At 51.9% G+C, this 12,580-nt stretch overlaps 2 protein-coding genes across 7 annotated transcripts in view; one reads left to right on the top strand and one right to left on the bottom strand.

Annotated features, from left to right (window-relative positions):
• Nucleotides 1-4,663, top strand: part of EIF2AK1 (eukaryotic translation initiation factor 2 alpha kinase 1) — a 32,803-nt gene extending 28,140 nt beyond the window's left edge. For all 6 annotated transcript variants that reach the window (XM_061153725.1, XM_061153724.1, XM_061153727.1 and 3 more), the window contains 4 exons: nucleotides 85-199; nucleotides 437-519; nucleotides 979-1,212; nucleotides 3,642-4,663. In XM_061153725.1, coding sequence (XP_061009708.1) covers nucleotides 85-199; nucleotides 437-519; nucleotides 979-1,212; nucleotides 3,642-3,773 — 564 coding nt within the window. In that variant the 3' untranslated portion in view covers nucleotides 3,774-4,663. The remainder of the gene's footprint in view (nucleotides 1-84; nucleotides 200-436; nucleotides 520-978; nucleotides 1,213-3,641) is intronic.
• Nucleotides 4,660-12,419, bottom strand: AIMP2 (aminoacyl tRNA synthetase complex interacting multifunctional protein 2). Its single transcript, XM_061153752.1, has 4 exons — nucleotides 12,240-12,419; nucleotides 7,934-8,140; nucleotides 5,880-6,111; nucleotides 4,660-5,189 (listed from the first exon to the last, which is right to left on the bottom strand). The coding sequence occupies exons 1-4, from the start codon at nucleotides 12,372-12,374 to the stop codon at nucleotides 4,801-4,803; spliced, it is 963 nt and encodes a 320-aa protein (XP_061009735.1). The 5' UTR covers nucleotides 12,375-12,419; the 3' UTR covers nucleotides 4,660-4,800.
• Between the last annotated feature and the right edge of the window lie 161 nt (nucleotides 12,420-12,580).

Genomic DNA, 12,580 nt, shown 5'->3' with positions numbered 1-12,580 from the left:
CTCCTGAGTTGAGAAGTCTCAACATCTCATTTTCACTGTTCGTTTTAGAACACCAGGGAATTGACGTATTGTGTTTGTTTACAGCCCAGAAATATTTTCCTTCATGGCCCTGATCAGCAAGTAAAAATAGGAGACTTTGGCCTGGCCTGTGCAGACATCATCCAGAAGAGCACAGACTGGGGTGGTGCAGACGGGGCGAGTAAGTCTGTTTTGGTGGTGGTTTTTGTTGGTTTGTTTTTACATTAAAAAGAGAGACACGGTTGGACACTGTCAGTATTTAAAGAGAATCATAAAGACTTAATAGCAAAGGTGCGATTTTAAAAAGCAGCTTGGGAGCTGCAGTGTCTGCTCAGGGTCAGAGCAGACACTGGTCAGAGCAGGTCACGTGGACGGTGCTAACCCTGCCAGGCTTCATCTTTGACTTTTCAAATCACAGGGACGCCAACACACACCTCCAGAGTGGGTACGTGTCTGTACGCTTCCCCCGAACAACTGGAGGGATCCGAGTATGATGCCAAGGTAGGACTGGTTCCCTTTTACCCAGTTTGTGGGTTTACCCGTAGTCGGAAGTAACAGAAAGTACAGTAAATGGAGGGGAAGCTCTGACATCCAAGTGATTCTGGAGATGGTAGAGTGAGTTAGGTAGATTTTCTCTCACATCAAACAGCCATAGTGGGAAAGTCTCACTTTCTAACTGCATCGTTGGAAAAGACCCTGATGCTGGGAAAGATGGAGGGCAGGAGGGAAAGGGGGGTGACAGAGGGTGCGATGGTTGGATGGCATCATCGACTCAATGGACATGAGTTTGAGCAAGCTCCGGGAGACAGTGAAGGACACGGAAGCCTGGCGTGCTGCAGTTCATGGGGGCGCAGGGAGTTGGACATGACATAGCGAGTCAACAACTGTTTCGAAATCCACGGGTTTCACAGATGTCACGGTGTATCTCACTACTCAGTGACCGTCTCCCCTGTTTTCCAGTCAGATATGTATAGCTTGGGCGTGATCCTGCTGGAGCTCTTTCAGCCATTTGGGACAGAAATGGAGCGAGCACACGTTTTAACAGGTTTGAGGAGTGGACAGATCCCCGAGGCCCTCAGTAAAAGGTGTCCCGTCCAAGCCAAGTATATCCAGCACTTAACCAGAAAGAACTCAGCCCAGAGGCCATCCGCCATCCAGCTGCTGCAGAGCGAGCTCTTCCAAAACTCTGGAAACGTATGTACGACTTATTTAATACTGGGGAAAACAGGCAGTCCAACATGGAGTTGTTTTGTTTTTTCCCCATGGCAAAAACAAATTTATTGAAGAAAGAACAAAGAGTACCTCAAGGAAGAGGTGGGCCAAGCCAAGAGAGGCACTGGCCAGACGTGCTTTAAATTGTGAATCCCATTTTATGAAGAGCAGTTGAGCTTACAGTAAGGGTTACAGAAACGAAATATCTCAACCCATTCTCAGAGTTTCCAGTGGCGCACTTGTCAGGCAAGCCAGGTGACCGCTGCCAGCTGTCCATGCTGAAGGTGGTCACCTGGGGCTCCAGTTTCGAGCCTCATCCTGCTGTCAGAAGGTTTTGGTTTTCCTTTCCAGCCATGGTATGTGGCCTTTTATGAATTGTTAGAAAGTGTGTACTGGTAGAAGGACTTCCCAGGTGGCATAGTGATAAAGACTCCACTTGCTGTGCAGGAGACAGTGGTTCGATCCCTGGGTCAGGAAGACGGCCTGGAGGAGGAAATGGTAACCCTCTCCAGTAGTCTTGCCTGGAGAATCCCATGGACAGAGGAGCCTGGTGGGCTGCAGACCATGGGGCTGCAAAGAACCGGACACGACTGGGCGCACAGCAGAAAGGCGCACATACCAGGGGATCCAGGACAGCAGGGACGCCCAGGGGAGCCAGCCCGTCTGTGGCCGGGCCCTCCTTAACCAGCCTGAGAGAGCTCAGCGTTCGGGTGCGGGAGTCTGGCCCTCTCTCCCGTGAGCAGGTGTTGCCCCAGGCAGCCCCTCCCCGCCCTCCTTCCCAACTCGGTGTTTCACTACCGGGTATGAACAGAAACTTTCCAAGACTTAAAAAGTCTGCATTCAGAGAGAAACTCAGGTTCTCTGGTGCTTTGCTACTCAGAGTGGGTCTTCCGGCCAGCAGCAGCAGCCTCACCTGGGAGCTCGTTAGAAACAGGGGCTCCGGGGCTCTGCGCCCCCGACCTGTGTCGTAACGAGGTCTCCGAGGGCCTTCCCCCCAGCGTGTGGGCAGCAGTGTGCGAACGCGCTGCTTCCGGGGAGCAGTCTCCGGACCAGTGGGTAAAATCACCGCCAACTTCATAGAATTCTTGGAGCCCCTTCCCTCTCCCACTAGCCTGTTAAAAACGAAACCTGCGGGAGAAGGGGCTGCCATGAGTGCTTCCACAGGCTCTCCGAGGGGTTCTGAGGCTCACGAGTTGGGGACCCACTGGCAGCTGGTTAGTTAGTTTATCTCCTGTTTAAGGCTTATTTGTTTTTGAGTCAAAACAGGGAATTTTACTAGATTGAGTGGTAAATAGGCAGGTGTAGTGCCTTTCTCTGAGCCTCTGAAAAGAGCAGATGTGGTCGTTAACTTGATCTCCTCGTGTGGCAAGAATTTTCTAACTCCCCGTGAGGATGGTGAGTGGAGACCATCGTTACTTGGCATTAATGGTAAGGATTTCTCCTGGTAGCACTTTGCCACAGGAAGCCCCACACAGACACCTTTGTTTATACCCGTGGCCCTCACTCTGCACTCTGTATGCAGGGCTGCGAAGATGACCCGAGCTCACAGCGTATGAAAGGAGCTTAATTGTTGACGGGAAAAAGCCAGCAGTTACTCCTTGACCTTTAAAAATGTTTGTCAAAACATTTAAAACTCTCGCATCATCTAGTTACAGATGTATACGGACATGAAAAGTTATAAAACTACAACGGAGAGTTAAAGTGTTTCAGTAGTTTGAGCAGTGCCCGCCTTCATCTCGTCCCGTAATCTAGGATACAAGAGTGAGCACCTTTCACACGGTGACGGGCGACCCGGCTTGCCAAGTTTGCATCAGCTTCCGGCATTTTGTCTTGGGCACTTTTGATGCTGGGATCTGTCCCCAAGGGTTCTTTCTTGGGGACATCTGTGTCCTCTTCCTGTTTGATAAGCTGCCCTCACTCTGCGCTGGATGGTGGCACGATCTGCAGCCCCAGCATCAGCTGTTCTGTCTGGGACGCCGCGGGTTTGGTTTTCACTTCCAGCACCGTCCCTTCTCATAGCTCAGCTGTACTTTCATCTCTGTTGGCCGATTCCCTTTCAGAAAGGTCAGTGGGTTTATCACTGGGGGAGAGGAGGCAGCACGGCTGCGTGCACACTGCCGGTGCGTGAATTGACTCACACGCTCGGTGACCAGCCACCAGGGCTTTCGAGAGAATGAGCACTGTCCCCGATGAGGAGACGCGTGGTGGGTCACATCGCGTGCTGTGGACTTGCAGCGCTCAGGCAGTCACTCTACCCGGGTAACTGACGCGCGACCACGTGGCCGTGACGCGTAGTAAGCCGCGGGAACTGGAGTCCACGTGGGTCCGGACTGTGCAGAGAGGCAGCCTGTATGTTTCAAAGGAGAGAAAGAACCTGAGGCAGTGGAGCTTAAAATTTTCTCTCTTCACAGGTTAATCTCACCCTACAGATGAAGATACTCGAGCAAGAGAAAGAAATTCAGGAACTAAGGAAGCAGCTCAGTCTCCTGTCTCAGAACAAAGGGGTAAAGGGTGACAGGAGAGATGGGGGCGTGCCCATCTAGCCGCAAGGGCTCTATAAACGGGAAAAGTGGACTTGAACTCTGCTAACCGAAACAGTCAACTGGAGTGTGAATTTTCCATCTTTACTAGGACTTGAACTCTTCAATCTAAACAGTCAACTGGAGTGTAAATTTTCGATCTTTACTAGGGTGTAGCTGGTGTAACTCTAACTGTATGTAGAAATCCTCTACGGGACTCATCTGTAGAAATCCTCTACAGGACTCATCAAAGTGAGGTTCTGACAGTGCCTTCTAAGGCTGGCATTTTGCACGAAGACAGCTTCAGACGAACCCTGGTCTCGTCTTTCCCTTCTGCCCTGTGTGCTCCTTTCCCTGGATTTCTTACCTTAGTATCCCCATCCCTCCAGCCCTGACCGTGAAATGCAGGCCTGCTCCTCAGCACTTGTGAGCGCTGCCTGCTGACCACACCCTCCTCTAGAATGTTCTGCCGCAGAGACGCGGCATGCTCTGAACCTCTCTGCCGGAGCCCGGGCCCGTGTGCTCGCTGGGCTGTTGGGTGGACAGCTGCCGGCCCCCCCACCCTCCACACTACTGCCTGACTCACTACGAGATGTCAGCCGGCGGCATGGTGCACGTCACCCAGCCTGCTCCTGTTCTCTTCACCTTTGCACGGGCATCACCCCAAAACCCACCCCCTCAAAGCCCCCACACCATTGCCGGGCAGCTGTGCGCTCAGCGTCCCTGCCTTTGCCCTGCGTGGTTCCCACAGGCTTCCTCCTCACAGACCCGCGTCCCCCAAACCTACATTCCTCAAGGCAGAGACGTGACATTCATGTTTGCACCCCCACGTGCCCGCCGTGTTGCCGGCAGCTGTCATGGTATATCGCACACAGTGTCCATGGATTTTAAATAAAATGAAAGCCACAAGTTAATTATGTGATGCTTTTATTGATACTTGACCCTTGGCCTAAATAAAGGCTTTGATTTTAGTACGAGTCCCTTTACCAATAATAGGCACGAAGCAGCACCATTCTTAAGATCAAAACCCTTGAAGATCAGCGGCCGAGCTTCACTGAAGGAGCTTGAGGGCCGTGTGGAAAGCGGCCAGGTTTTCGCAGGCCCGCATCCACTTCTGCACGTTGGCTGGCACCGTCCCCCCACAGCCCCCCGTCTGCCGGAGCACAGACCACAGCACCACATCGGCCACCGTGAGCTCATCCCCCACTAGCCAGGGGGTCTTCCCGAGGGCAGAGTTCATGGAGCGGAACACGGCGGCCTTCTCTTTACTGCTGCCCTCTTTCAGCTGAAAAATAGCTATATCCACCCAGCTATCTATGAGGGTTAAGTTCACAGCATCCTGCTTCTGGCCAAAGAGCGAGAACAGGAAGCGGGCGATGTTCCCTTCCCCTTCAATGGGACACATCGTCTGAACGCTGAACTTCATCTGTGTCTTTGGCACTGAAAGGAATAAACACGAGACATCAGCAAGGGCGGCACCGCCGGAGGATCTGTTTGTGCAGCGTGGCATTGGGGTGTGGGGGGTGTGGGGGGACCCTGTCAGTCATGCACCCGGTACTTAAAAGGTTGATAATATTCAAGAAAGTTCAAACCAGGTTAGAGTGCCAACTATATTATCAAGTAACCATTTCTGGTATTTGATGATGACAGCATTCAAGCTGCAAGGACCTCCGACCGTCTGTTCCCACCCCTGTACCCCAGGATCTGGCGATGAGGACTGGGAACCAGGGGTCTCGTGTACCAGCGAGACCTCCTGCTGTCCTGGCCCTGACTCTTGGGCCTCACGGGATGAATGTGAGCTCACGTCCCTCTAGGAGCCTGACGGAGAGGCCCCTGCAGTGGGATACTGAACAAATGACACCCTGCCATCCTTTATCAGGTCACGTCTATTAGGAGAGAACGCCAGTTTGCATCACGACAGGCTTTGGAACGTGCCAGCGGCCACTCCCCTGCCCTGGCTGCGTAGACTGGCCTCCCCCCTGGACTGAGAGGACCTGCGCCTTCCCAGAGAATGGAGCGCATCTCTGGGGAAGGATGCCTCTGCCCCTGCAGAGCCCTCACGGGCTTCTTAGACTCAGGGAGGGTCAGACCTGAGGGCGGACGGCCGAGGACCGCCCCCCGCCCACTCACCGTCCTTCCAGATGAGGGTGAAGCCCAGCTGGTACTCGTGGCGGGGCCGCTGCCTCGTCTGCTCACCAAAGCACTGGAGGAGGTGGGCCGGCACGCCCCGGACGGCCGAGTGCGTGTGCACCGAGGACAGGACCCGGAAGTGGTCGCACAGCAGCCGGTGCAGCACGAGCAGGGACAGCGGCGGCCAGGCGGGGTTGGCGTTGATCACGATGTCCTTCAGCGCCCCGTGGTCCTGGGGAGCAGCAGACCGCCACGGGCAGGGACACCCACCGCGACGTGAGTCAGGACCCGACCGGGCTTAGCTCGCCTCCCGGAAGGCGCCACTGTCACCCCAGCCTCGGCGGAGGCGGGGAGGGGTCCCCGAGGGCTCCCAGCTTGGTGAGAACCGGGGACAGCAGCGACTCGAGTCCCTCCAGCTCTGCCCGGACGCTCCCACAAACAGAAGTGACTTTACCGTCAAGTCAGTACAACACGGTAGGAAAGACACTTCTGTTTTTCCCCAAGTTAAAAAAACAATTACACATGCAATTACTCCTTTTACTAAACTGAATGCCCAAAAGGATATAGTTTCTACAGCAATTTGGTTTATGTGCCAATGAGGAGCCCCTTGGGGCTTCCCAGGTGGCTTGTGGTAAAGAATCCACCTGCCAATGCAGGAGACTCAAGAGACATGGGTTCGACCCCTGGGTTGGAAAGATCCCTTGGAGTAGGAAATGGCAAACCCCTCCAGTATTCTCGTCTGGGAAATTTCACAGACAGAGGAGCCTGGTGGGCTACAGTCCATGGGTCGCACAGTTGGACACGACTGAGTGACCGAGCAGAGCACAGAAGAGCCCCTAGGAGAGGGTCTTGGCTGAGGGAGACTGTGAGTTAAAGTGCTGAAATACACTACCTTTTTGTTTTCTAAATTTAATTACAGTTGATTTATGACCTGCACTGCCCTTTTAGACGCAGACTATCTTGTTTCATAATGGATGAACTCGTCCGATACAGCAGAGGCCAAATGGCTTGGCTTTCTGTCCACAGCCCTGCCACAATCTGGCCTCTGGTCTGGTCTGGTCTGGCCAAGCCACTCCTGACTAATGCCCTTCACGTGGACCTAGGCTGGATGCGCTCCATTTCTCCAAATGTATCGTGTTACCTGACCCTGCCTTCTGCAGTATCAAGATTCATCTGAAGCAGCGTGCTTGGGGAGGCCCCTCCGGCCCTGGGACACCCAACACGGCTGTGCTCACCGATTTACCCCCTACGCAGACTGGCTCCCAGGGGACTGGCTGGGTGGAGTCTCATGCAAACGTGAACTGGGTGATGAAGAGACACGTGACTGCAGAGGGATGCATGTTTTCAAAAATAGCTCTGGGCCAGACACTGCAGCGCTGCTGCACTTGTTAGGTTTTCGAGCAGGACCATTTCTACCGTCAGTTCTAGGCGTGGTGCTAGCGGGGATTCTTGGGTCGAACCCTTTTGCACTCACTCGTTAATAAGACGTTCTTTCTCTGCGTATCAAATTATCACCTAAATCAGCTGCAGCAACTGAATTTTAACAGAGCAAATGGATTTAAGCAAAGTATGTCTGAGGTCTGAGACAGTGACTTGCTTTCAGCAACAAACTGCAGAAGGTTTGGTGAGATATCTGTGCCTGGGCAGCCAAAGCTCTGAAATTCAGGCCCCTCCCAAGGAAGAAAGGTTGACTCCGCTGAACCTCAGAGAAGCACAGATGAGCCACCCAAGAGCTGCTTCCCCAGGGCTCGGAGACTGCTCGGAGCTGCCACAAGTGGCAGGAAGAAGGGACTCCCGAGTCCCTCCTCTGCCTAAGGGTCCTCCCAGTCTCCTCTGCATCTGAGAATTGCAGAGCTGCATTAGCGCTTGCCTGGCTTCACTGACAGCTCATGCATCTGTTCCGTGCAGATACAATCAGAAGAGGAAAAAAGAAGGTGCTTTTTGCACCATCTTTGAAAACGTGGAAACCCAGGCTTCAGTCACACTAGCACGATCTGCCAGCACCAACCACCACCCAGCATCGTGATGTTCTTCGGCTTCCGGAATGAACTTACCTGTCCGAGCATGGTGTTTAAGTCCACCGCGCTGGTCGACAGAGCAGCTGGCTCGTCAGCCTGGATTATGTTGGTTACATCCAAGTCCGCATCTGGTGTCTGAATCATCTTGGACAGACCATCGACTGCAGCTTTCAACTCGTACAGACGTTTTAAAATATCATCTTGGCGGGACTCAAGAGCTTGAAGAGACGGGTCCGAGGCTTCCTAAACAGACCAACATCAGAACGTTCATTTCCTCTCATGGCAAAGCACTCTGTTTAAACTTGGCCACTTGCCTTCTACTTAGTTCCATGAATTCATCGAACTTCCTGCCTTTTGAAAGACGTCAAAATGAAGTAGCAGGATCATCTCATTTTCCCCAGTCCCAAAGGTCCTGAAATCAATCCCCAAATGCTATAAAACAAACATCGCTGCGACTGAGAACCACCTTGAAATTGTAAGCCTCCTACTTCAGGCACTTAAGTCTTTAAAAACAGAATGAGAAAAAAACAACACAGATTGTTCCTTCTGTCAAACTAGTCCAAAATACCTTACATAAATGAACAGAAGAAAGACGGGGTGGGGATGGCAATGAGAATGTGATCAATAATTTATACTAATAGAAGGAAAACAGGGGCACGCACAACTCAAAAAAAGTGTCTCGGTTTGGAGGTATATCCGGGGTGGGCAGGGTGGTGGTGGTAGTGTGTATGTGTGTCTCAGTGTGTGCGTGATCTGTGCCCCAAATCATTTTTGTGTCAGTACTAGCACTCCCTTATCTTAGAATTATCTAGAACTTCTTCACTGCTGAGATTATAACTTCATAAACAGGGAGTACTCACACCTTCATTCACTGAATCTCTGTATCTTTCTTGCTTGTTGGTGGACTGGTATACCTTAAGTAACTAGTAATGTTTGCTGAGGTCTTCCCTGGTGGCTCAGATGGTAAAGAATCTGCCTGCAGTGCAGGAGACCTGGGTTGGGAAGATCCCCTGGAGGCGGGAATGGAAACCCACTCCAGTATTCTTGCCTGGAGAATCCCCATGGACAGAGCCTGGCGGGCCACAGCCCATGGGGTCGCGAAGAGTTGGACTAACACAATATTTGCTGAGGAATGAATCTCTACGTACTTAAAAAGCAATCGTGAGAAACCTCCCAGGAGTAACAACATGCAGCCTATTTCCAGATTCTCAAGCTCGCACAAAAGATAACTCAGCTGAGTCAAGACAGCAAAGGACCCCTTAAGCATGAGTTAAGATGCTCACAAGGAGACAGAAGGGTCAACAGGCAATGACCTTGAGTCTACGGGAACATGGGCTCACTCTACAACGTGAGTGTGGGGAGCGCGCCTGCTCACATTGTCTGCTGGTGACTTTAAGGAACACTGTGTTCCTCCCCTCGTTGCTCATAACTGCCCTCCTCGAAGATCCCATTCATCACCAGCTACTGTCCATTTCCTGGAATCCAGTGGCTCATAAGCTGCCTCCATGGTCACCGCCTGAGTCCGAGACACCACTTTCCACCTGGCGTCCTTCCACCTGGCACCGTTCTGATCCATCCCTCCTGCCCATCCCCAGGATGGTGGCCAGAAAGCAAAACCACCTCTTAGGCTAAAAAGCACAGTCCTTAACCTGGCTTGATAAAGAGCTGGTACGGTTGGTCCTCTGGCTTCCTCCTCTCCCATCATTCTCCCCCTCGCTCTGTGAACAGGCCACACTGTCCTTTGGGTCCTAAAACGCTCAGGCCCCCACCTGCCCCAGGGTTTTTTCTCATCGAGTTCCCTCTGTAACACCCTTCCCCTGGCTCTCAGGTGGTTAATGCCTATTTACCCTACAGCTGGATCTCCACACTCTCAGCTCCCTTGCCTGCTGCTCTTGTTTAAGATCACACAGTGGAGAAATGCAAGATGACTGCGGTCTGGGTGGAATAAAGAAGAATAAAGAGTTCACTGTGCCAAGTACATAATGGGGTGCTGACCGGAAATAAGTCTGTACGCAAGGTGTGTGACCGGTGAGGCCACCACCTGTGAGATATCCTCAGGTTACTCAGTATTAGTCCTCCTGAGTAGTACTTCCAATCCTGTAATCCAGCCTGTATGTGTGCATCATCTGTGGGCAGCTTTGCTCATTTCTACACACGGCATGGACACCCCTGCCCGGCCAGGAGCGGAGTACCTACTGTATTCAAAACCCATCAACACTCACTGAAGACTGGACCCAGTACTACACGTGGAATGTGACCTGCGATCAAGAATCTAACAGCTTCATCTGAGGAACCTGAGATCTGCCTCACCTTTTTTTTTTAAGCCTTGCTGTGCGGCATTTGGGACCTCAGTTTCCCAACCAGGGGCTGAACCAGTACTCACTGCATTAGGAGGGCAGACTCTTAACCAGTGGACCCTCAGGAAGTCTCAAATCTACTGCTCTTTCCAACGCTGGCCTGTTTTGCTTGCTCGGGCTAGACTGTGACTTGGCGTGTTGTGTTTATCCATTTGTGTTATCTACATGTATTTAAAAGTCGTTCATTCTTTGTGTTGCTCACATTTCCCCTGGAGATGCTAGGTTTCTCATTATCTATCCACACTGCTATCATCTGCTAGGTTATTATCTTCTAGGTTGCAAGTTCACAGTTAAATGCCCAAAGGAAGTCAGGCAGCAGACTTTAAAAAAAGAAAAAAAAAAAGGACTTGGTCTCAAAAGAGATGTGACGCTCTCCACTCTGGGGTTTCCTTTCCAGTTCCAAGAGTCTGTCCAGTTGAGAGGCACTGGACCGTATGTCTCCATGGGGATCTTCAGGTGAAGAGACACTGGACCGTGCCTGCATTGTTGCCTTAGCTCTGCAGTGAGACAACACATGTGTTATTTGCTTTCAAACTAAACTAACCACCTCCCTTACAGTAGAGGCAGAAAACTCTTCAGACAAAGGATGACAGAGATAACGAGTCACAAAAGTTCTCTGTTCACTCATCTGAGTGAGAATGAACTAAAAGTTTCTCCCACAGGGAAATTAAGATGTTTGTAATTTATAAAAAAGTCAAAGCTGAGCAGTTACTTTACAAAGGAGAAAAAATCAAAACGCCCAATAAACATGAAAAGGTGAACTTATCTGGAGGTCTGGGAGATCTAAACTATATTAGGATGTCATTGTACTCCCACCAGCTTTGGGGAGAGTGTCAGCACCAGAAATTCACCTACCTCCAAAATTAAAAAATAAATACAACGGACTTCCCTGTCAGGACAGTGATTAAGACTCTGCACTTCTATTTCACCGGGCGAAGGTTCGAATCTGTTTGGGGAACTAAGATCCCGTGTGCTGCAGCACAGTCAAATGGTTTTTAAAAACAATTTTAAAAATCAATAGATAAAATGAATCTCTTAAAAAAGAAAAGTTCACCTACACTGCAGGGGACAGCATAAACTGGGATGACTGCTTTGAAAAGCAACCTAGTCCAGCTGAATATAGACCAGCCCACTGAGCCAGCAATCCCATGTCCATGTCATATACTCTATGCCTGCTCTTGTCCAAGAATATTCACTGCAGAACTGTTCATAACGGCCTAAAATAGAAAACCAGCGGACGCCCGTGGGCAGTGGGATGGATAAAGACGTGGCGGCACAGTTGCGTCAAGCAGCAGTAAGCCAGAGGATGAAAGCGAAGCTTTCTCATGCAGCAAAGCGATTCTTCCAATCACGTTTAGAAGGGGCAGCCAAACACCGCAGGGCACGCACTGCAGGCTCCCACTGACACCAAGACCCCACTGTCCAGGGACGCACACTCAGGGGACAAAGTAAGAGAGAAACGCAGGACACAATGACCGCGCAAGTTTTAAGTGGGGGCGCTGACAACGTGTTACCCTGAATGGGTGACCCTGGGATTCGCTTTACGATTCTCTAGAACTCGCCACTGATGTATTCCTCACTTTTCAGTGGGTAGAATTTGGTAATAAAAGTTTAAGCAGTCTTAAGCGCAGGGGAAAAAAAAAAAAAAGACGGGATAGATGTTCCAATGGGTAAAAGTTATGGTCACTCGGAGGCCGGAGGGCGCGTGAGGCTGGGGTAGGGATAGGCGATCGGGTCTAGTCGCCACGGTTTTGGTTCGACACAGTTCAGGTCGCACGGTCCCGACTTGGTGCGACCCGCTGACCCTAGACCCCAAATTCCGCCGACCAGCGCCGCAACGCCTGCGCACTGAGCAAGAGGGCGGCGGGTCGGCGACGCGGTGAGCCAGGGCGCCTGCGCACTGGACAGCCAAGGCGGTGGGACGGGGGCTTTCGCGCCTGCGCACTGAAATGGTGGGGGGCGGGGCAAGGGCCGCGCGTTACTACCTGCACGTGGTCGGCGGACGGCGCCGGGCTGCCGGTCCTGTCGTGCACGTTGGGGAGCCGGTACATGCAGGTGGGAAGCTCTACGCGGAGAGATCCGCTGCCCTCGTGATAGGGCTTTACCTGGTACATCGGCATCCTGGGAAGCAAAGGAGAGAGGGTGGCAGGTGAGAGACACGAACGCTCACAAACCGTCCAAGTCTACGACAGTCTGCTGCCACCTCCTTTCCGACCGGGCTGCGGGCTTTCGGGAAAGCGCAGTTCCTGTGCTCTAATTGGCCCCTGCTCTCTCGACGTCACGGACTCGACCTTTGACACCACCAATCAGCGAGAAGAAGCTGTGG

Source organism: Dama dama, chromosome 10 (assembly GCF_033118175.1).
Source record: "Dama dama isolate Ldn47 chromosome 10, ASM3311817v1, whole genome shotgun sequence".
Classification (NCBI taxonomy): domain Eukaryota; kingdom Metazoa; phylum Chordata; class Mammalia; order Artiodactyla; family Cervidae; genus Dama; species Dama dama.
The sequence above is the reverse complement of the archived record's forward strand: the minus strand, read 5'-3'. Positions and strand labels throughout refer to the sequence as shown.